Source organism: Ahaetulla prasina, chromosome 9, assembly GCF_028640845.1.
Source record: "Ahaetulla prasina isolate Xishuangbanna chromosome 9, ASM2864084v1, whole genome shotgun sequence".
Taxonomy (NCBI): domain Eukaryota; kingdom Metazoa; phylum Chordata; class Lepidosauria; order Squamata; family Colubridae; genus Ahaetulla; species Ahaetulla prasina.
The window spans coordinates 22,847,812-22,872,652 of NC_080547.1; the positions used below are offsets into that span (position 1 = coordinate 22,847,812).

Genomic DNA, 24,841 nt, shown 5'->3' on the forward strand with positions numbered 1-24,841 from the left:
TCTAATGGTTGAGCTTCCTGGTGGCTATATTAAAATTATGCTGTTTGACTTTTAAGCTCCTTATTAATCCCCATATGATATAAAAAGCGACCTTTTTATTCGACGACGGTATTCTAATGAGGAATTTTTTCCTGAATGAAAGTTCAGACAACGTATTTGGGCTGATTAATGTTTGCCCGTCTTTGATCTTTATTGAAAATGATATAAAGTACAGGTAGTCCTCGAGTTACGACCACAGCTGAGCCCAAAATTTACATTGCTAAGTGAAATACTTGTTAAGCGACTTTACTTCATTTTATGACTCTTCTTGCCACGGTTGTTAAGCGAATCACTGCATTTGTTAAGTTAGTAACAAATTGGTTGTTAAATGAATCTGGATTCCCGATTGAATTTGCTTGTCAGAAGGTAGCCAAAGGCAATCATGTGACAAGCCCCCCCCGGGACACTGAACCAGTTGCCAAGCATCTGAAAGTTGATCATGTGACCGTGGGGATCAATGGTGGGTTTCAAAGCTTTTTACTACCGGTTCTGTGGGTGTGGCTTGGTGGGCGTGGCTTGGTGGGCATGGCAGGGGAAGGATACTGTACAATTTCCATTCCCTCCCCAATCCAGGGGAAGGTTACTGCAAAATCCCCATTTCCTCCCGATCAACTTAGGAGGCAGAGAAGAGATGGAGGCGGGGCCAGTCAGAATTTTTACTACGGGTTCTCTGAACTACTCAAAATTTCCGCTACCGGTTCTCCAGAACTGGTCAGAACCTGCCCAGAAACCCACCTCTGATGGGGATTCTGCAACGGTCATAAGTGTGAGAAATGGTCATAACTCATTTTTTTTCAATGCCGTTGGAACTTAGAACGGTTACTAAGTGAACTGTTGTAAGTTGAGGACCTTGTAATATTATTTCCAAGCAGGATATTTGCATCTAATGTTCACTCAATTGTCTCTTATTCTTAGATCGTACATTACCCATGGAAAACAATGCTGGAACTTTTAACTGGAGGAAACGTATGTATGCTGTTGTCTGTACAGTATATTACAGGGACTCACAATGAAAGTGTGTGTGTTGTGACCCAGGCCCAAGTAGGTAGCAATAAACTCAGTCCATGGAAAAACAAACTTTATTCAAACAGCTGGGAATTACTACATTCCCAGCGTTGTTCAACTCAAAGTAAAACAAATGCCTCCCAACACAAATTCCTCAGTTATCTCACAAACCTTGATCCAATTAGGCAAAGTGCCAAAGACCCTTCCTGGCAAACATCCAGAAGCCACAAAAGGAAAGACAGATACAAAGCAGAAGACGAAGCAGAAGACGCAGCTACAACATTGTTTTCTGGCAAAGGCCAAATGCCGGTGCTGGTCTGTTTTAAGCCTTATGGGAGGGGCCAATCATCTCTTGGCCCTACTCCCGAGTTGTCCTCTCTGCTTGAGCTGCTCTTGCCTTCTGGCAGCTCTTCTCATGCATGCATTAGGAACAGGCTCTTCCTGTTCCTCTACCTCACTACTATCAGTCTCTGAAGGCTCTGGAGTCCGCACCTCACTTCCCGATGGCCCTGGCCTCACCTCAGCCTCATCGCTGTCCGACTCGGCTGCCAGTTCCGTAGGCTGCTGACGGACCACAATAATGTGTATGTGCCTGTACACAAAAGAGTATCACATCACAAGAGACAGGCTTATGGCCATCAGCAATAAGAACAGCAGGGATGGGTAAACTTTTGTTTTCCAAGTTGATTGAAACACACTAAAATTGGGTAGGACTGAAATAATGGATGGATGGACCTCTTGTCCTATCTACAGGTAGTCCTCCACCTACGACCACAATTGAGCTCCAAATTTCTGTCATTAAGCGAGGCATTTGTTAAGTAAGTTTTGCCCCATTTTACGACCTTTCTTGCCACAGTTGTTAAGCGAATCGTTGCAGTTGATAAGTTAGTAATCCGGCTGCTAAGTGAATCCAGCTTCCCCTTTGACTTTGCTTGTGAGAAGGTCGCAAAAGGGGATCACACGACCTTGGGATGCTGCAATGGTCATAAATATGGGCCAGTTGCCAAGCATCTGGATTCTGACCATGTGATCACGGGGATGCTGCGAAGTTCGTAACTGTGAAAAACGGCCATGTCCCTTTTTTCAATGCTGTTGTAACTTTGAACGGTCACTAAGTGAACTGTTGTAAATCGAAGAGTGTCTGTGTTTCTATCAGCTTCTTTCTCTGGCACCCAATTTACAGTTTCTGTGTATATGATGTTTGAGCCCCTGAGCTTTTATGCCACATCAAAGCATGTGGCATAAGAGCAATTTGGGGAAGCATACAGGAAAAGCAGACCATACGGCCATGTGAGATTCACCCTTAGGACCCAGTTCCCCAAACACGACAAACCCTCTGTAGTTGAAGCAATGATTCCTTTAATTAGGAGTGTCAGTAGCCCGGGCCAAAAGTTTCTCTCTCACCACAGGCTAACAAGTCTGTCCGGCAGGGAGATGAATCGTTGTCTGCCACATCTATTCATCTCCTCCCCCTGCCTTTTATCCCCAGAGCTAGAGTAGGGCTTCGCTAACAGCTGTGGCTCTTCCATCCCAAGGATCGGCCCATAGATTTCCACTGCTCTCCTCTCCTCTGCCTTCTGTGCATCTGCATGTCAGGCACTGGACCCAGATGTTCCTCCTCTTCTTCATCAGCCACCTCCAGACCTGGGAGCTATTGACTCTCCATCTGAGGGCTCATGGATGGCCCAGGCTCTGCCTCTCTGCCTCTCTCTCTCTCTGTCTCTCTCTCTCTCTGTCTCTCTCTCTCTCTCTCTCTCTCTCTCTCTGCCACCTCCATTCCCTTTTCCCATTTGGAGCTCTCAGGTTGCCTTGATGCTGACCTTGACTCCCACGCTGCTGCCTCCTCCTCACCTGATTCAGCTGCTGGAGTGGCCGGTGGCCGACAGGCCACAACAAAGACTTTCCTCTCCCTTCCTACTCAGAGCCCAGCAAAGATCGGATAATTATAGCAGCTGGTCTTGCTCTGTAGAGTTACATCGCACCATGGACTTCCTTAGCTTTAGCCACAGGATCGCCCATAATTTAGAGTTCATCCTTGGGACTTGTAAGTGAATAAAAGTATCTCCAATATTTCATCATGCTAAAGATGTTGAACTGGCCTTTGTGATCTAAGAAACCTGGACTCTAATTCTGGAAAATAGCTGGAATGGCAGAATATTGGAGAAGAATAAAATACTCTTTGTACTCAGAAAGAGGGAGGGACTGACGAAGCCACAGACCAGTTAATATAACACCTGTAACTGGCAAATATGCTAAAACATACAAATAGTCCTCGACTTACAACAGTTCATTTAGTGACCGTTCAAAGTTACGACGGCACCGCAAAACGTGACTTATGATCGTTTTTCACACTTACGACCGTTGCAGCATCCCCACGGTCACGTGATCAGAATTCAGATGCCTGGCAACTGACTCATATTTATGACGGTTGCGGTGTCCCGGGGCCTTCACAATCCCCCTGCGATGACGTCACGGCCCCCTGGGGGTCCATAGGCCACAGGTTGAGAACCATTGCTCTAGAGAATCCCTTCATGTTAGACTGGATTTAGAACAGATTGGATGAATCGCCTTCAGAGATGGTTTAGTAAGGAATTTATGCCAAAGGGAGATTGGACACGATCTGTAAGTTCCCTTCCAATCCATGCCTTCATTGAATCTGGGATCCTAGAGAAGTGGTTCATACGTGAAGGTCTCTCTTGCTGGACATTTGATGGCACTTGTCTTGGGAGGCAGGAAAGGAAAGGCATAGATGAACAGGGTTCCCTGCCTCTCCTTTCAAGAATCATTTTAGAATGTACTTCTAAAAGATAGGATGTATCGGGGACTCAAAGGCGCTTCTTCAAAAGACAACTGGACTGTGGTTTTTTCTTTTTTTTCCTTGAGGAGGAAGAAGAAAATATTTAGCTTCTCATCCCAGAAACTTCATCACTTGTGATGATGGGGGGATGGGGGAGGGGGATAGAAGGATACCGTATTTTTTGGAGTATAAGATGCACCTTAGTTTTTGGGGAGGAAAGTAAGAAAAAAGCTGATTGGCAGGTGGATCGGCCTCCCGGAATACCCCCAGTCAGGTGTTCCCAGAGGTGAATTTTAGCAACAGGTTTGTTGGTTGTGAACTCTGTGCCTTGCTTTTTTTTTCAGTTTCTGAAACTTCTGAAACGCCGTTTTTTTTCTGCCTCTGAAAGCATCTGAAACAGAGCTTCAGAAAAAAAGCCTCTGAAACTTCAGAAACTTCTGAAGCTCTGTTTCGGAGGCTTTTTTTCTGAAGCTTCCTTTCAGAGGCTTTTTTTTCTGAAGCTCTGTTTGGAGGCTTTTTTTTCTGAAACTTCCTTTCAGAGGCTTTTTTTCCTGAAGCTCTGTTTGGAGGCTTTTTTCCTGAAGCTTCATTTCTGAGGCTTTTTTCAGCCTCTGAAACCTCCGTTTGAGAGGCTGGGCAGGGCTACATTTGGAGTATAAGACGCACCTAGATTTTCACTCTCTTTTTTGGGGGCGGGGGCGGGGAAGGTGCATCTTATACTTCAAAAAATAAGGTAGGTACTGAGAAGAGAGTATCCTTCCAAGTATCCTTCAGTATCCTTGAAAAAAAAAGAATAATATGGCAGAAGCTGAAATAACAAGATATGGTGAAAAATGATTATATAAAAGAGATGAATATGGAAAATATGGGAAGATTGGAATAGATTGTAAAGATTAATATATATAAGATGTGACCCGGTTGTCCTTCACCCTATTTTTCTTTTAGTTACATCCAAGAGATGCAGATTATATCCCAGAAAAGGATGGTGCCACATGCATAGTATTCGATATTATTATGATTTTAAATTCCATCGGTGCACAGCGTTTATTTACCATGGCTGCGGAGGCAATGAAAACAATTTTTTGGACTATATTGATTGTGTAAAGGCGTGTGATGTGTTTGGTACGTTCCAGACATTTTACATATTTCCCCACCAACATCACACCTTCACTTTTGTCTTAGTGTAATTCAGGGATGTCAAACTCCATTTCATTGATGGCCGCATCAGGGTTCTCTTTGACCTTGGGGGGCTGGGGTGGGCGTGGTTGGGGTGGGTGTGGCCAGCTCGCCATCAGTCATGTTGGGGGCACCTGTGGTGGCCCGAGGGCTCTGCCAGTGAAAACGGGCTCCCGAGCTCCATTTTGGCTGCGACGGCAACCCTCTGCCAGTGAAAATGGAGCTTGGGGTGGCCACACACAGCCCTCACGAGCTCCATTTTTGGCTGGGATGGCCTCCTGCAACCCTCTGCCAGTGAAAATGGCGCTCGGGAGGGCTGCATGCAGCTCTGGCGAGCTCTGTTTTTTCTGGAAGAGGTACCCTGGGCCAGTCCTTCGCTATTTCCAGGGCGGCCCCAGGGGCCAGATCTAACTACCCTGTGAGCCGGATCCAGCCCCCGGGCCTTGAGTTTAACACCTCTGGTGTAATTCAGGCATTGAAGTAAACCTTTCCATGACTGGCTACCCTTCAAATACATTGGACAACAATTTGAAGCCCAGATGAAAAAAAAATCAAAGCCTCCCCCTGCTCAAAACTGAATGGCCCCAGGAAAAAGTTGTCCCTCAGCCATGGGGGAAGAATGAGCTCAAAGCAGAAATTCTTCTTTCATCATACATATTTTATGAACGCAGCCCCAAAGTGTGAAAGGAGCTTGCAGCCCCAAATGCCTGACCACTTTATCAAAGACATTGTCACTGAAGTTCCCTCCCTCCTGTTGACGGCAAAATGGGTACCACGACCAGAGAGAAAACTCCTTTAAACTGGGACAGCTAAGGGTGCCTTTGCCTCTGCTATGGGGCAGGCATGGGACAAAGGCAACATCAACCATTGACAAGTTATCTTTTGTGCCATGGTTAGGGGCCATGAGTGACCTTCCATGTTCTAAAATTGGCTGGAGTGAAGAGCATTATATGGAGTTCAAAATGCTTTGGTAGGATTGGGGATTGAAAAAAAAACATGCTTAGGAAAAGTTAAAGGTGTGATCTACAATACCATATATATATATACCATATAATTAATATAATATAATATAATATAATATAATATAATATAATATAATATAATATAATATAATATAATATAATATAATATAATATAATATAATATAATATAATATAATAACAACAGAGTTGGAAGGGACCTTGGAGGCCTTCTAGTCCAACCCCCTGCCCAGGCAGGAAACCCTACACCATCTCAGTCAGATATATATATATCTGACCACAAACCCAAACTCTGGCTCAGATACGTAGATGATACCTTCATAATCTGGCCACACGGGAAAGAAAAACTGGACAACTTCCTCATACACCTCAACAGCCTACACCCCAAAATAAAATTCACCATGGAAACAAAAGCTAACAACCAACTTCCCTTCCTGGATGTCTTAGTCTACAGGAAATCCAATGGCTCCCTAGGACACACCATCTACCAGAAGAAAACACACACAAACTGCTATCTGCATGCACTCTCACACCACCACCCAGCACAGATCAACTCCGTAGCCAAGACACTCATTTCCAGAACAAAACGCTTAGCAGATGAACAACACCTAAAAACTGAACTACACACTCTCACTAACGTACTAACATCCAATGGATTCCAAAGAAATAAGATTACCAAACTAATCCATAAAGAAACCCCCACTAAAATCCAAGACAGAGAACAAGAAAACGGCAAAGTCCTCCTCCCATATATAAAAGGCACCACAGACAGAATCAGCAAGATCCTCCACAAACGTAACATCAAGACAGCATTCTGCACAAACCAAAAAATATCCATCATCCTAAGAAACCCCAAAGACAAAACTGAGTTAGAAAATCAAGGAACATATGAAATCCCATGCACCGCCTGCAGCACCACCTACATTGGACAAACCAACAGAAGAATAAGTGCACGCATTGAAGAACATAAGAACTCAGTCAGAAAAGAGGAACCAACTCCAAGAGGAACACCTTAAAGACACAGGACATAAAATTGACTTTAAAAATACCAGAACTATTGCCAAAACTGAACACTTTAACAACAGAATAATCAGAGAAGCCATCGAGATAGAAAAATGCCCACATAGCATAAATAAATGAGATGATACCTCCCGCCTACCAGCCATTTGGAAACCCACCCTTATCGACAAACGAGTCCCTAACATGAAGAATGACACAAGACCCACACTCACGAGTGCCACACAGCATGTCACCACCACACATCCATGTGGAAAGCAGACTCAAACCCACACCGATGATGAAGCACGACCACAGAGCAGAAGCCAAACCGCAGCTGCATCATTAGCCATTTCAAACCCCCCCAATCCATACATGCAGCAGACTGACACCCACCATGAAGATGTAGCATGACCACGAACGCGAAGCCAAACAACAGCTATGCAGTTCACCAACTCAAATCCCCCTGCTACTCAGACTAACCTGAGCACAACCAAGCCCCCCCCAAACAGAACACCCCCCCAACCAATCAGAGCACAGCCAAACCCCCAACCAATCAGAACACCCCTCCACCCAATCAGAACATGGCCAAGCTCCCAACCAATCAGTTCAAACCCCCACTAGCAGTTAAAAAGGAAGAAACAGCTGCGATCACACATTGCTCTTAGAAGCACGAAGCTGATAGCACCAGCCTGTGGATGACGAATGAGACTTTGTCGAAACGTCGCCAAGACACTTCCAATTTTATGCGGGAGAAAACCCAAATAACCAAAGACCTATACATATATACATATATATATATCTCGTAACTTCATGCTTATGCTTATATATACTGTGTAACAAAATAAATAAATAAAATAAATAAAAATAAAATACTAGGCAGAAGGTCAGTTATGGCAGTAGATTGCCCAGGTGGTCCAGGCAGAGAGGGGAAGAGAGGTACGGCCATCCTAGCTTCTCCAAGCTATCTTGCAGCTTTCAAGGGCAGCCTAGAGAAGATGCTTCCATGCTAGTACTGAAGATAGATTGAACCATGGGGTAAGGAGTAATTGTCTGTTATCAGGGATACCTAGATATTTGAGAGAGGCCCTACTTACAAAGATTAAAAAACACACACAGAAAAAGAAGAAGAATCAAGTGGTCATGGTATTGAGGCCAAAGCGGTTATCTGTTGTGTGCTTTAAAATCTACCACTCCTTGATAAAAGAAAGGAGTAAAAATGTCTGTATATCTGATAGCATCATCACATGGTTTCCCGAAGCCTTTAGAAGCTGGAGCTTTGAGCTTCCGAAATATTGTCTGGCTGCGTATGATATCTAAACCTGTCCTGTGGTTGTATTACTGCATCCAAACTGGCCTATGATGTAGATACAGTAAGTATAGTAATAATGGATATATTACTTTTGGTGGATTCATAACATATCTCTCTCTCTCTCTCTCCCTTCTCTTCTCTTCTCTTCCCTTCCCTTCCCTTCTCTTCCTTTCCCTTCCCTTCTCTCTTTTTTCCACAACATTGCCTGTATCATTTTAGGACACCTACCATGATAAGAAAGGTGGAATTCCTGAACTCTTCAAAGCACAGACTCTCCGATCTGTTTTGTGGGAGAACTCATAACCTTTTGAATAAAAGCAACTTCATTCCGTGCTATCTATCTCTGTCTGTGAGGCTACATTTCCAAATTATTTTGGTAAATTTAAGGTTGATTTTCAAATGGACATATCGCTCAGTTTGTGGTTGAAGGGCTGTACACTCGGCGACACCAAGGTTAAACTGATCGATTTTATTGTTTCACTGCGTCCATAACCGAAAGAGAGTTGTGTTTTTTTTAATGTAAGCAGAAAAGGTACTTTTTGCTAAAATAGAGCAGTTGCAGAGGCACCCTGTAATTTCAGAGATCTCTTAGAGAAATGATGAGATGCAGACATTGATAGAGGAACACGATGTCCCAATGTTCAAAAAGGAAATGAGGGCATAATCTACAGATCACTTAGTTTAATATTTATACTGGGCAAAAAACCAGAAAAGTTTGTCAAGCAGCATGTTTGTGCCTAATTAGAAGTAATGCAACCATTATCAAGAAACTATGAGCTTCTATCATGAACATTTTCTCATAGGGTAAGTTTATTGGTTGTTTTTTTTTTAGTACAGGTGACACCACCCCCTAGAATGGGACATGACTGGACAGGAGAAACCTTTAAGTTTAGCAGCCAGCACAGATTTGTTAAAAACAGATCATGTCAAACCAATCTTATTTCATTCTTCAACATAGTGCCTAAATTAGTAGACCAGCAAAATACTATGGACCAGTGGTGGGATTCAAATAATTTAACAACCAGTTCTCTGCTCTAATGACCAGCTGGGTAGGCGTGGCTCAGTGGTCACGTGACTCTGTGGGTGTGGCCAAAGCAACATCACTCATGTCGATGGGTGCTTCGCCTTAGCTATTACAATGTAACAAGGGTTAAGCAGAGAGGCAGTTTCTGTAAGCAGGGCAATAAAGATTAGGCTAGAAACACCAGAATGTTTCCTTTCTGCCTTCTTTACAGGATTAGCTCTGGAAAGTAGAAAAAAAAAACAAAATAAGATTTCTTCCAACAACCGGCTCTCTGAACTGCTTAGAAAGTTAACAACCGGTTCTCCCGAATAGGTGCGAACCGGCTGAATCCCACCACTGTTGTGGACGTAATATACTTAGACCTCAGCAAGGCATTCGACAAAGTAGACCACAACCTACTTCTTCGTAAGCTAGAAAAAAGTGGGATAAATAGCTTCACCACCAGATGGATTCACAACTGGCTGACAAATTGTACTCAACGAGTAGTCCTTCATGGGTCTAAGTCTACATGGAGAGAAGTAAGCAGTGGAGTGCCAGAAGGTTCCGTCCCAGGCCCAGTACCCTTCAATATTTTCATAAATGACTTAGATGAGGGAATAGAAGGGGAACTCACCAAATTTGCAGATGATACTAAGCTGGCAGGAATAGCTAACACCTTAGAAGATAGGCTCAAGACCCAGATGGATCTTGACAGACTGGAACACTGGGCCCTATCTAACAAAATGAAATTCAATGTAGAGAAAAGTAAAGTCTTACACTTAGGTAAGAAAACCCAAAAGCACACATATAAACTGGGTGAAACCAGACTTAATACACAGTGACTATGAGAGGGATCTTGGAGTCTTAGTGGACAACCAGCTAAATATGAGCCAGCAGCGACAGTCAAAAAAAGCCAATGCAATCCTAAATTGCATTAAAAGAGGGATACAATCAAGATCAAGTGAGGTACTAATACCACTCTATAATGCCCTAGTAAGACCACAACTAGAGTACTGCATCCAGTTTTAGTCACCACACCAGGGGTGAAATGCTCCCGGATCAGACCGGCTCGCGCAATCCGGTAGCGATGGCAGCTGCTGGTTCAGAGGACCGGTAGCAAAAATCCCTGGCCCCGCCCCCTGCCTCTGCTGAGCCCCATCATCAGCAGAGGTTTTTTTTTACTTTTAAAAGAAGGTTTTGCTTCAGCCGAAACATGCCTTCAAAAGTAAAAAAAAAAGCCTTTGAGGATCCCGCCGCTCAGCTGAGATCTGCAGAGCCTTTAAACTTTAAAAAAAAAAATTAAAGGCTACTCTGGGGATCTCACCTGAGTTCCTCATCAGCAGAACCTTAAAAAACATGTTTTCTGTAGAAAACATGTAGAAAACCTTTTAAGAGATTCTAAGGCACTTACCTGATTACTGATGACCTCATGGCTTTTTTCCCAGCCGGAAAGCCCCAGTTTCGCTTTCAGCACCAGACAGAATTAATCTAAACTTAGCTAATCTATTTCATCACTGAGTGATTAATGCTCTCTGGCTTTTCTGGCTGTGGAACTCTGGGAATTGAAGTCCACAATAAAATAAAATAATAAAATAAAATAAAATAAAATAAAATAAAATAAAATAATATATTTGTGCAGCTTTCTGAGATTTGGTGTGTTTTTGTAGTGTTTCACTCTAACTACACAAACACACAAAATCTCAGAAGGCTGTATGTAGTATTTTTGTGTGTGTGTGTGAGTTGTGGTGTGTGTGTGTGTAAAGTGTGAAAGTTGGTTTTTGAGCTTTTTGTGGCTATGTGAAGTGTGAAGTACAGCTGCTTTTACATTGTGTGTGAGTCAGTTGTGTTGTGTTGTGTTGTGTGTGTGTAAAGTGTGAAAGTTGGTTTTTGGTACCTTTTATTGTTTTTTATACTTTGTTTATTATTTTTATTATTTAATGTTATTGGCCACGCCCACCCAGCCATCTGACCACCAAGCCACACCCACCAATTAAGCCACGCCCACAGAACCGGTAGGGAAAATTTTTAGATTTCACCCCTGCACCACACTATAAAAAAGATGTTGAGACTCTAGAAAAAGTGCAGAGGAGAGCAACCAGGATGATTAAGGGACTGGAGACTAAAACATATGAAGAATGGTTACAGGGCATGGCTAGGCTAGTGAAGAGAAGGACCAGGGGAGACATGATAGCAGTCTTCTAATATTTGAAGGGCTGCCACAGAGAGGAAGGGGTTCAACCTGTTTTCCAAGGCACCTGGAGGCCAGACAAGGCATAATGGATGGAAACTGATCAAGGAGAGATTCATCCTAGAAATGAGGAGGAACTTTCTGACAGTAAGAACAATCAACCATAGGAACAGAAATTGCCTTCAAAAGTAAAAAAAAGCCTTGAGGATCCCGCTCAGCTGAGATCTGCAGAGCCTTTAAACTTTAAAAAAAATTAAAGGCTACTCTGGGATCTCACCTGAGTTCCTCATCAGCAGAATTTAAAAACATGTTTTCTGTAGAAAACATGTAGAAAACCTTTTAAGAGATTCTAAGGCACTTACCTGATTACTGATGACCTCATGGCTTTTTTCCCAGCCGGAAAGCCCCAGTTTCGCTTTCAGCACCAGACAGAATTAATCTAAACTTAGCTAATCTATTTCATCACTGAGTGATTAATGCTCTCTGGCTTTTCTGGCTGTGGAACTCTGGGAATTGAAGTCCACAATAAAATAAAATAATAAAATAAAATAAAATAAAATAAAATAAAATAAAATAATATATTTGTGCAGCTTTCTGAGATTTGGTGTGTTTCTGTAGTGTTTCACTCTAACTACACAAACACACAAAATCTCAGAAAGCTGTATGTAGTATTTTGTGTGTATGTGTGTGTCAGTTGTGTTGTGTGTATGTAAAGTGTGAAAGTTGGTTTTTGAGCTTTTTGTGGCTGTGTGAAGTGTGAAGTGCAGCTGCTTTTAAATTGTGTGTGAGTCAGTTGTGTTGTGTTGTGTTGTATGTGTGTAAAGTGTGAAAGTTGGTTTTTGGTACCTTTTATTGTTTTTTATACTTTGTTTATTATTTTTATTATTTAATGTTATTGGCCACGCCCACCCAGCCATCTGACCACCAAGCCACACCCACCAATTAAGCCACGCCCACAGAACCGGTAGGGAAAATTTTTAGATTTCACCCCTGCACCACACTATAAAAAAGATGTTGAGACTCTAGAAAAAGTGCAGAGGAGAGCAACCAGGATGATTAAGGGACTGGAGACTAAAACATATGAAGAATGGTTACAGGGCATGGCTGGTCTAGTGAAGAGAAGAACCAGGGGAGACACGATAGCAGTGTTCTAATATTTGAGGGGCTGCCACAGAGAGGAAGGGGTCAAGCTATTTTCCAAGGCACCTGAAGGCCAGACAAGGAATAATGGATGGAAACTGACCAAGGAGAGATTCAACCTAGAAATGAGGAGGAACTTTCTGACAGTGAGAACAATCAACCAATGGAACAGAAGTTGCCTTCGAAAGTTGTGGGAGCTTCATCACTTGAGACTTCCAAGAAAAGATTGGATTCCCATTTGTCAGAAATCGTGTAGAGTCTCCTGCTTGGGTGGGGACTAGATCAGGGGTCTCCAACCTTGGTCCCTTTAAGACTTGTGGACTTCAACTCCCAGAGTTCCTCAGCCAGCTTTGCTTTGGAGACCCCTGGACTAGATGACTTATAAGGTCCATTCCAACTCTGTTGACCTGTTTGACTTATCACCATTCATGTAATGACCATTTGAAGTTACAACACTGAAAACAGTGTCTTATGACTTGTCCTTGCTCTTACGACTGTTGCAGCATTCCCACAGTCAAGGGATCATCATTTAGACATGTGGAACCTGACACCAGATTTGAAAAATAGAAAAGTAAGATAAATATGAAGAACATTTTCAGACCGGAAGAGCAGTTAAGAAGTAGAATAGTCTTAGAAATGACACAGACTCCATCCTAGTGGAGGACTAGTGAATGTGGATTGGCTGTGATTTATAAACTTTCCAGCTATTCTATTCTATTCTATTCTATTCTATTCTATTCTATTCTATTCTATTCTATTCTATTCTATTCTATTCTATTCTATTCTATCCTATCCCATTCCATTCCATTCCATTCTATTCTAGAAGACAAAGATACACAGAATTGTTTTTGCATATACAACATAGAGGAAATTGAGAAACACTATGATGTGAATGTCATAGGGAGTGTGGGTATGATTTTACTGAGGCGTAGCATCATCTTTTGAAAGAACAGGATGTTCTGTTCAACAGTTGTGGGCTGGAAACCTGGTAGTAAGAAGGCCACCTGGTTGACTTAATGGTTTCATGGTGTCCTGAACTAAAATGCAACCAAACCTTAACTGGAGAGCAGTTTAAATACAGAATACCATTAACAAAAATAGAACAGGTTCAAAGCATCCCTGAGTATTGAAAATTAATCGGTTCCTTTCTCAGATGCAATATATAAGGAGAGACTTGAAAGCAAGCACTCTTGTGGGGCACTTGCCATGCAGAATTGGAGCACCATCATCTGCCTTATCATTCTCCTGGAACTTAACATACCTGGATCTATGCGGAAAGGTACGATTTATAGGCAAAGTGCTTCCTTTCAGCCATTTCCTGAAATGCATCCAGGCTGTAACTTTTATAATTTTAGAGACTGTAAATTTTGCAAAGGGCTTTGGGTTCAGCTAATCTTGCACAATTCTTGTATGATTTCTTTCATTCATTTCTTGCTTTGATGGATTCCAGAACTGTATTATTTTTTTCACGCTGTTCTCACAATTCCATTATTCTGGATTTGTTGAATAAGTCATAATGGGTGGATTGCCACTTCATGTGAAACAAAGGCAAGTTTTATAAATAAATGGATTGGGAAGAGTCTAAATCAGTGGTTCTCAACTTTTTTGCCCCATGGACCCCCTTCAAATACCATTTTTGGCCCTGGAACAACAAGACTTCACTCAAAGCTGGTTGAGGAATTCTGGGAGTTGAAGTCCACAAGTCTTAAAGTTGCCAATGTTGGAGACCCCTAGTCTAAACCATAACTAGTCATTCTGCTGAGCAAAGGTGCTGCAGAAAACTTCAAAGGGGCTTTGTCGTGTTTCACTTGTGCAGTTAGCTGCACTCAGCCACAATCTGGTTTAACACAGTGCGGCCTAATGTCCTGAACAAAAACCCAACCTGGGTGGTTAATTGATGGGACTGCGTGTTGTGTGAATGCAGATAACATAGTTCATGAATATGGTCTAGTGAACTTAACCACTTAACCAGATCACAACAAGCAAAACACACTCAACAGGTGAGTCACACATCTATAATCTCTACGGATTAGTTTCTGTGGTTTCATATGTTGTGTGAATCTAGGCATTTAATGAGTTTAGAGCTAAGGAACTGCCCCATTCTTCCCATGGTTTTATTCAGGAATCAGTGAACCGTGTTGTACTAGAACTCAGCTAGTTCTGAGTTCTGTTGTTGGATGTTGGATAACCATCTGTCTGAGATGGTGTAGGATTTCCTGCCTGGGCAGGGGGTTGGACTAGAAGGCCTCCAAGGTCCCTTCCAGCTCTGTTGTTGTTGTTATTATTATTATAAAGCTAGTTATTCATAAAGTCAGTGAAGATCTGCCGTTTTGCAGGAAATCCAGAAACATTGTTTTAAATTATTATTATTTCTTTCTTTCAAAAGTAAGCTTAAAGCACCTCAGATGTAACTTAAAATTGAGATCTTCATTTTTCATAAGACATGATCACTGATTATTTCCCCCTTTCTTTCCTCCCAGTATTTATGCCTCGAAAATGCAAACTACCACCCAAAAAGGGAAAATGTAATGAAGACTTTGAGAATTTTTACTACGATTACGAGAGCAATATGTGTAAGAGCTTCGTCTATGGAGGTTGTGGTGGCAATAAAAATAACTTTGTAAATCTGCTGGACTGTTATTACACATGTAAAAGATTTGGTAAGGCCACTGAGCCTCTTCCCCCTTAAAACTTTTTAAAACTGATTTTTAAAACGCCTGTTGAATTTATTTACGCTCCGTCATTTTAATTCCTCTTGACCGTGTTTTCGGTCATCACTAGCATTAAAAGTTAGAAGTAGTGACTTAGTATTGTTAAATTTAAGTAACCCGTAAATAAGGCTTTCAATTTAATATTATTCACATACTGGTGATAGGTCTAAGCACAGTAATTTAATAAGTTATTGCATAACTTTAGCGATATCACTATTGTTCTCTTTAATTGATGAACATTGGATGTCTCTTGCTTTTCTCATCTCATCCTTGACCTCTCTGCTGCCTAAATCAAGGGTGTCAAACTCGATCTCATTGACAGCCGCATCAGGGTTGTGTTTGACCATGTGGGGCAGGGGGCAGGGGTGAAATGTAAAATTTGTTACTACCAGTTCTGTGGGCGTGGCTTGGTGGGGTGGGGGTGGTAATGTGACTGGGTGGGCGTGGCCAACTTTTTTTTTTTACTTTTAAAAGCATTTTTCTACAACCTCTTCGGAGAGGTTGTAGAAAAAATGCTTTTTAAAAGCCTCTGATGATCAAACAACTCAGCTGGGATCACCAGAGGAGCCTTTTAAAAGCATTTTTTTCTACAACCTCTTCAGCCTAAGAAGTTGTAGAAAAAAGGCTTTTAAAAGGTTCTGACGATCCCAGCTGAGCCGCACGATCATCAGAGGCTTTTTTAAAAACTTTTAAAAGCATTTTTTCCGCCGAAGAAAAAATGCTTTTAAAAGTAAACAAAAAACCTCTGATGATCGCGTAGCTCAGCTGGGCATGGGGGGGGGGAACAGGGATTTTTGCTACCGGTTCTCCGAACCACCCGCCGCCATCGCTACCAGATCAGGCAATCCAGTCCGAACCGGGAGCATTTCACCCCTGGCTTGGGGCTGTGGCAGGGGGCATGGCCAGGTCAATTTCTCTCATGTTGGGGGGAGCCTGTGCTCGGCCCTCCTGAGCTCCATTTTTGCTGGAAGAGGCACTGCGGGCTGGTCCTGCACTGTTTCCAGGGTGGCCCCGTGGACCAGATCTAAGCACCCAACAGGCCAATTCCAGCCCACGGGCCTTGAGTTTGACACACCTGGTCAAAATGATCAAATAAATAAATGATGTCATTTTAAGTTCACTGTTGTCAGGCACAAGAAACCGGAGCCACCCTTGAGTAGCTAAAGTCGGTAACTTTATTGTCTATCACTGTGTTACAAGAATCTCACCAGACTGCTTGCCTTCTCCTGGGAATGACCAGATATAACTTCATGGGGAAGATCAAGTTTATGCCTCTTGTGGCTGTGCAGCAACTCTAAGCTAGGCCGTCTCTTGATCCCTCTTCCCACATTGTTATCTACTAACATTGCTGTCTCTGTTTTTATTTGTAGGCTTCTATTCTACCTGGGAAAATATCGTGGGAGATATACAATGGAAGAAAAGTAAGAGTTCTATTGTTGACTGCACCATGAACTCCAGGGGATTCATAGTTAAGTGTTGGTGTGGGTGCCTTTAAGTAAACAAGATAATCTCATTACTAGAGTCACATTTCCACAAGGACATAAAGGACACATATGGAAAGGATAGGGAACTTGTCTTAGTGTGTTGGGGTGCTGTGATGTTTGAACTGAGCCCAAACAGTGAATGATACTTGAGGAAACTAGATGGGACATCTACCATATTTTTCGGAGTATAAGATGCACCTTAGTTTTTGGGGAGGAAAATAAGAAAAAAGCTGATTGGCAGGTGGATTGGCCTCCCGGAATACCACCAATCAGCTGTTCCCAGAGGTGAATTTTAACAGCAGGTTCGTTGGTTGGGAATAGGAGACTCAGGGGATTTTTAATTAATTATTTTAATAGGGTTTTTAAAGGGAATTTTAATGGGAATCTTAAGGGGAGGGTGGGAACTGACGGGTTTGGGTTGGAGGGGGGGGAGTGGGTGGGGTGGAGGGTTAGGGTGGGAGAGGAGGGTAGCCCGTCGGGAGGGAAACCAGTTCCAGCGCATGCTCGTGGCGACTATCAAATGGGTTCGGAGGTTATGGGGGGGGAGTGTGTTCCTTTGTGTGAGGGTGAGTCTATTTGCACGGTAGGTGGGAGGGGCAGATATGGCGGAAGGGGGGGATCGTATCGATATAGGGGGTCACGCGTTCGATGTTTGCAGGCGATCGCATGCCCCGATCCCCCTGACTTCTCCCGTTCCCCGGATGGTCAAGACCCTCAGAACCTGGGCCTACGTCTGATGTTATGCAACGCACGGTCCGTGGCTAATAAGGCCCCCCTAATACATGATGATTCAGGGGGGTGCCGCGGATATTATAGGCGTTACGGAGACCTGGTTGGGCACTGAAGGGGGTGTGCCCCTGGTCGAGATGTGCCCACCGGGTTTCCGTGCATTTCATCAGCCGAGGGCCCAGGGTAGGGGTGGAGGGGTGGCGGTTGCTATTAAAGAGAGTCTAGAGCCGAGGGAGACCACTGTACCTCAGATCGCCGGGTGTGAATCCCTCTTTGTGAGGTGGGGTCATAGATGTCAGATGGGCTTGCTGGTCGCGTACCTGGGCAGTGGAGACCCCCAGACTGTTAGTCATGGGGGACTTTAACTTGCCATCTGCCGGCTCGTCATCGACGGTAGCTCGGGAGTTCTTGGCCTCCATGACGGCCTTGGACCTGACTCAAGTAGTGGATGGCCCCACTCACATCGGGGGAGGCACACTGGACCTGATTTTTGTCTCTGGTCAGTGGTTGAGAGATCTGGACTTAAAGGAAATAGTCATTGAACCTTTGTCATGGTCAGATCACTCTCTCCTTCGCCTGGACTTTCTGACCGCTACCCAACACCGCAGGGAGACGGAACCATTACGATGGTACCGTCCCAGGCGCCTGATGGACCCAGAGAGGTTTCGGACGGAGCTTGGGCCACTACCTGAGGGTCTGGCTCACGGCACGGCAGAGGAACTAGCTGCAGCCTGGGAACAGGCTGCGGCTGGGGCTTTAGACCGTGTCGTGCCTTTGCGGCCTCTGACCCGGCGCAGATCCCAACCGCCCTTGGTTCTCCGAGGAGCTGAGGGGGATGAAACGCCGGAGAAGACGCCTAGAGAGTTCCTGGAGGTCCAGCCGCTCAGAGGCTGATCGGACACTAGTTAGATCCTATACTAGGACCTACCTAGTGGCACTGAGGGAAGCGAGGCGTTCCTACGCCTCCTCCCTCATTGCGTCGGCAGATAACCGCCCAGCTGCCCTGTTTCGGGTGACCCGCTCCCTCCTTCACCAGGGGGAGCGGGATGACCCGTTGCGGGGACGTGCTGAGGAGTTTAACGGTTATCTATACGATAAAATCGTTCAGCTTAGGGACGGCCTGGACCAAAATTGTGGCGATCCAGACGGGGTATCTGAGGGCGGTCTTGGTGATGTTGTTTGGGATGAGTTTGACCCTGTGACTCCCGAGGACATGGACAGGTTGCTGGGTAGATTGAATGCCACCACGTGTTTACTGGACCCGTGCCCCTCCTGGCTGGTGCTGGCCACTCAGGAGGTGACACGAGGCTGGCTCCAGGGGATTACGAGTGCTTCCTTGTTGGAGGGAGTCTTTCCGGCCGCCTTGAAAGAGGCGGTGGTGAGGCCCCTCCTCAAGAAGCCTTCCCTGGACCCGCTGTTTTAGGTAATTATCGTCGGTCTCCAACCCGCTCGCGGCGAAGGTTGTAGAGAGTATGGTGGCATTTCAGTTTCCTGCACCTGGAGGAAACTGTCTATCTGGACCTGCTCCAGTCCGGCTTCCGACCCGGTTACAGCACTGAGACGGCTTTGGTCGCGTTGGTGGATGATCTCTGGAGGGCCAGGGATAGGGGTTATTCCTCTGCCCTGGTCCTATTAGACCTCTCAGCGGCTTTTGATACCATCGACCATGGTATCCTGCTGCGCCGGTTGGAGGATTGGGAGTGGGAGGCACCGTTTATCGGTGGTTCTCCTCCTATCTCTCCGACCGGTCGCAGACGGTGTTGACGGGGGGGCAGAGGTCGACCCCCCGGCGCCTCACTTGTGGGGTGCCGCAGGGGTCGATTCTCTCGCCCCTTCTGTTCAACATCTATATGAAGCCGCTGGGTGAGATCATCAGTGGCTTCGGTGTGAGGTACCAGCTGTACGCTGATGACACCCAGCTGTACTTTTCCACACCGGGCCACCCCAATGAAGCTATCGAAGTGCTGTCCCGGTGTTTGGAAGCCGTACGGGTCTGGATGGGGAGAAACAGGCTCAAGCTCAATCCCTCCAAGACGGAGTGGCTGTGGATGCCGGCATCCCGCACAGTCAGCTGAGTCCGCGGCTGACTGTCGGGAGCGAGTCATTGGCCCCGATGGAGAGGGTGCGCAATTTGGGTGTTCTCCTGGATGCACGGCTGTCTTTTGAAGATCATTTGACGGCCGTCTCCAGGAGAGCTTTCCACCAGGTTCGCCTGGTGCGCCAGTTGCGCCTTTCTAGACCGGGATGCCTTGTGCACAGTCACCACGCCTTGTGACGCCTCGCCTGACTACTGCAATGCTCTCTACATGGGGCTCCTTGAAGGGCATCCGAGGCTGCAGTTGGTCCAGAATGCAGCTGCGCTGGTGATAGAGGGAGCCCTCGTGGCTCCCAGTGACACCTATCCTGCGCAGGCTGCACTGGCTACCTGTGGCCTTCCGGTGCGCTTCAAGGTGTTGGTGAACGCCTTTAAAGCGCCCATGGCATAGGGCCGGGTTACTTACGGGACCGCCTGCTGCTACCGAATACCTCTCACCGACCCGTGCGCTCTCACAGAGAGGGACTCCTCAGGGTGCCGTCGGCGCGACAGTGTCGTCTGGCGACACCCAGGGGAAGGGCCTTCTCTGTGGGGGCTCCCGCCCTCTGGAACGAACTCCCCCCAGGACTTCGTCAACTTCCGGACCTCCGAACCTTTCGCCGCGAGCTCAAAACTTACTTATTTATCTGCGCTGGACTGGGTTAGTTTTCTTAAGTTATGGGTTTTTAATGGGTTTTATCTTTAAATTTTAATTGTGGCCAATTCAAATAAGTTTTTTATTAGTATTTTAATTGTATCTACAATGTATTCATTTTTTACTTGGCTGTGAACCGCCCTGAGTCCTTCGGGAGAAGGGCGGTATACAAATTTAAATAATAAATAAATAAATAAATAAACTCTGTGCCTTGTTTGTTTGTTTTTTGGGTTTTTTTTTTTGCTTTTTTTTTCTGCCTCTGAAAGTCTCCGAAACAGAGCTTCAGACAAAAAGCCTCTGAAGCTCTGTTTGGGGGCTTCTTTTCTGAAGCTTCTTTTCTGATGCTTTTTTCAGCCTCTGAAACCTCCCTTTGAGAATCTGGGTGGGGCTACATTTGGAGTATAAGACGCACCCAGATTTTCACTCTCTTTTTTGGGGAAGAAAGGTGCGACTTATATGGTATTCTTTTTCTTTCTGACACCACCTCTTCCTTTTCTGATAACCTCCTTTCTTTGTTTATATCTCCTGCTGGCATGAAGCAGGTTGTAAGCTGTTTACATCTGAAGAGCAGCTGAGATCTTCCTTCCATGGCATAGAATATGCAGGGCACTTTTCCTTTATAATACTGTGGATCCTGTTAGGCTGATGATGGGATGGACCCTAGCTTAGTCAATCAATCTGATGGCAAAGAAAGAGTAGGCACACATGATCTTAGAACCAATTACAATCATTTTTGGAAAATATCGGAGTATTATTGTGTGAGATGCCAGAGGATTGGACAAGAACTAATATAGTCATGGTCTCAGAGTCAGGGCTCCGAGACATGAGCTGATTAGATTTGGCCAGATGATGTCACCACAGCTGCTGAATCAAACACCGACACCCTCTTGGGTCCCTCCTCAGCTAGCATTGATCCTGCTTTAGCCATCTTGGGTGTCAAGAAGCAGGGAGAACCACCTCTCTAGCCCGAGAATCTCACATCCTATTAAGTAAGGACCGTACAAGCAAGATGCTGACTCTGCAAACAAGCCTGGAGCCTCATTACTGCCAACTATTGAGCAAGGACAAGTTCAGCTGTACATGCCAGCAGGGAGAAGATTTAAACCATTCTGTCACTTGAAACCAACTTTGACATCTAGCTTTGCACTTTGTTTATTCTTGCTCTTGACTCCTGCTATATTTTCAACCTCAAAGTGTTCCTGACCAAGTCTTTGACTCTTTCCTTGGTAATTTTGAAGACATTGTGTGTTTTCTGATTATGGACTATCTAGCTTGGATTGTGGCTACTCCTCATCCTACAATAAGCTGTAATGAACACACGTGAACTTTCTTTTGCTTCCCATTTCCTCTTCTGTCACCTCTCCTGTCCATCAGCTGCCATTTCTCCAGGAAAGCTTCCTGATGCCTTCACAAATCTTGCTGCAAATGCTCTACTCCAACCGCTCCTTCCACAGTGTATGTTCTCCTGCCCAGCATCTCTGTAAGCCTTATCCCCAAGTGTCTGCATCGCACTGCATTTTGCTGACCAGTTGCATGGGGGTTTACTGTAGCCATGGTAGCGCAATGGTTAGAATGCAGTATTGCAGGTTAATTCTCACAATCCAGAAAAGGAAAGCGGAAGTAAGTTATAGATCCATCAATTTAGTATCTATACTGAGCAAGGAACTAGGAAGGTTTGATAAACAACATGTATATGAGTAATTAGTAAATGTACTATAACTAAAAGTCAGCCTGGGTCTGTCAAGAGCATATTATATCACAGGGCTGTCAAACTCCTGGCTCATGGGCCAAATGCATCACATGCTGGCCACGCCACGCCCGGTTTAGCCAAGGGGGAAAAAAGTCCCAATACATCACGTGACGCCACCGTGATGACGTGGGTTTGACACCCCTGTTATATCAGATTAACCTTTTATTTTGGAGGGACCTCCACAGATGATTTGTGCCATAATCTTTCAGTTTTGAAATTTTTCAGATCTTGATACTTTCTGGTTTTCTCTAATTCGTCTTCTATTCTACTATCCCCTGGGACACAACAGTTATCCAGTTTTCTTCTTTTCAACCAAAGTTATCGCTTGTGTGTTAGGAGCCAAGATGTTATCCGTTTACATTCGGAAATCCCACCGTATTTTAACCTACTCATTTTCAACTATTTTTTTAACTATATATTCAAATATATATAGAAGCTTCTGCGCATGCACAGAGACATCCGGTCAGGTGGGCAGAGCCTTCCACTGCCTCCACCACTACCAGTACAGGGCAAACTGGTAGCAACCCACCACTGCTTTGTGTGATCTTCTTGCAGGAAGGTTTGATCTACGGTTTCTTCTGTTCCTCTGCACAATCTGCACTTTGAATCATTTGATAGTTTTTCAGCTGTGGCCTTGATTGTGTTGCTTTGAAAAGCTCACTCTTGTGCAGCCAAAATCAAGTCTTCAGTTTTGTTTCATTGAACATTCCTGTTGAAAGCCGTTGCCAGGTTTTATCTTTATCCACTTTTCCCCTTGATCTTTTGTACAAATTGCTCTTGCTATACGCTTTTCCTTGCTAGCAGTGTTATTTTTAAAATTACATTATTTCAATATTCATGTTTTGTTTCCTGTACATCTGCTAAGTTTCCATTTTCGACTTGTATCAATGCTTTTATTGGCTGTCCTTTGCATAAATTCAATCTATATTGAATTTTAAAAAATGAAAAGTAAATAGGCAAAGAGAGTTTGTTTTACTTGAAGTAAATCTCTACCTCCATTTCTGCAGGACATATATAACCTTTAAGTATCACTCTAGGAGGATGAAATGTATAGTGAACTGTCCTCCATACTACTACTATTACTACTACTACTACTACTACTTCTTCTTCTTCTTCTTCTTCTTCTCCTTCCTCTTCTTCTTTTCTCCTTTTGATGTTCTGGCACTTTATCAATCTATCAAGTCCTTCTCAAGGAGCTGGGCTAGGCAGATATTGTTGCTTTATATTTTTATTTCTGCATTTCAAAAAAGAGATGTAACAGAGCTTTATTTTCCAACACCCATGTTTTAGAAACACCATGGAAATGCAAATTAAGGGCCAGGAAAGGAAGGTGCAAGAGTAAAATTCCTCGCTATTATTATGATGCCTACAACAAGAGATGCCGATTGTTTACTTACGGTGGTTGCGGAGGAAATGAAAACAATTTTCAGACCGTCGACCAATGCAACAAGGCCTGTGACCCATTTGGTATGTTGAAACAATTTTATATCCCCCCCCCCAGAATTAATTAATTAATTGGTTGCCACAATATAAAAAAGATGTTGAGAATCTAGAAAGAGTGCAGAGAACTAAGATGATTAGGAGATTGGAGACTAAAACATATGAAGAACAGTTGCAGGAATTGGGCATGTCCAGTGGTGGGATTCAGCTGGTTCACACCTATTCGGGAGAACCGGTTGTTAACTTTCTAAGCAGTTCAGAGAACCGGTTGTTGGCAGGAAACCTTTTTTTGTTTTTGTTTTTTCACTTTACAGGGCTAATCCTGTAAGGAAGGCAGGAAGGAAACATTCTGGTTGTGTTTCTAGCCAATCTTTATTGCCCTGCTTACAGAAACTGTCTCTCTGGTTAACCCTAATTATATTGTAACAGCTAAGGCAAAGTGCCCATCGACATGAATGACGTTGAGTTGGCCACGCCCACACGGTCACATGACCACCGAGCCACGCCTATCCAGGTCATTAGGGCAGAGAACCAGTTGTTAAATTATTTGAATCCCACCACTAGGCATGTCTAGTCTAGTGAAAAGAAGGACTAGGAGTGACACAATCACAGTGCTCCAATACTTGAAGGGCTGCCACAAAGAAGAGGCGGTCGACCTATTCTCCAGAGCACCTGAAGGCAGGACAAAAGCAAAGGATTGAAACTAATCAAGGAGAGAAGCAACCTAGAATTAAGGAGAAATTTCCTGACAGTGAGAATAATTAATCAGTAGAACGACTTGCCTCCAGAAGTTGTAAATGCTCCAACACTGGAAGTTTTTAAGAAGAGATTGGACAAGTTTTTAAGAAGAGATTTGTCTGAAATGATATATGATTTCCTGCCTGATCAGGAGGTTGAATAGAAGACCTCCAAGACAGAGGTGGCATTCAGCAGGTTCTGACCAGTTCTGGAGAACCGCTAGTGGAAATTTTGAGTAATTCGCAGAACCGGTGGAAAATTTTTTGACTGGCCCCGACCCCATCTATTCTCTGCCTCCCAAGTCCCAGCTGATTGGGAGAAAATGGAGATTTTACCGTATCCTTCCCCTGCTATGCCCATCAAGCCACCACCACAGAACCAGCCACAACAAGTTTGACACCCCTACTTTATAGGATCTTTTATTCTTTGACAGGAAAGGACAATTGTCTTGTTTCCTTCCTAGCCCTGGAGATCCTCTTGTGATGATAGAACGAACTGGCTGCATAAAGGGCCTGAGCAGAGTGTGGTTTAAGGCAAAACTTGGAAAGCATTTGATGCAGGCCATTGTGGCAAAGGATATATGTTTTAATATGCACTTGAGGGGCTAAATGAAAGTAGCGGTAG

The 24,841-nt window shown here is 44.2% G+C and overlaps 1 protein-coding gene across 1 annotated transcript in view; it reads left to right on the forward strand.

Annotated features, from left to right (window-relative positions):
- Positions 1–24,841, forward strand: part of LOC131203974 (actinia tenebrosa protease inhibitors-like) — a 55,735-nt gene that overhangs the window by 25,127 nt on the left and 5,767 nt on the right. The window contains exons 3-8 of the mRNA XM_058194727.1: positions 955–1,005; positions 4,787–4,963; positions 13,790–13,915; positions 15,117–15,209; positions 16,718–16,768; positions 23,330–23,506. Coding sequence (XP_058050710.1) covers positions 955–1,005; positions 4,787–4,963; positions 13,790–13,915; positions 15,117–15,209; positions 16,718–16,768; positions 23,330–23,506 — 675 coding nt within the window. The remainder of the gene's footprint in view (positions 1–954; positions 1,006–4,786; positions 4,964–13,789; positions 13,916–15,116; positions 15,210–16,717; positions 16,769–23,329; positions 23,507–24,841) is intronic.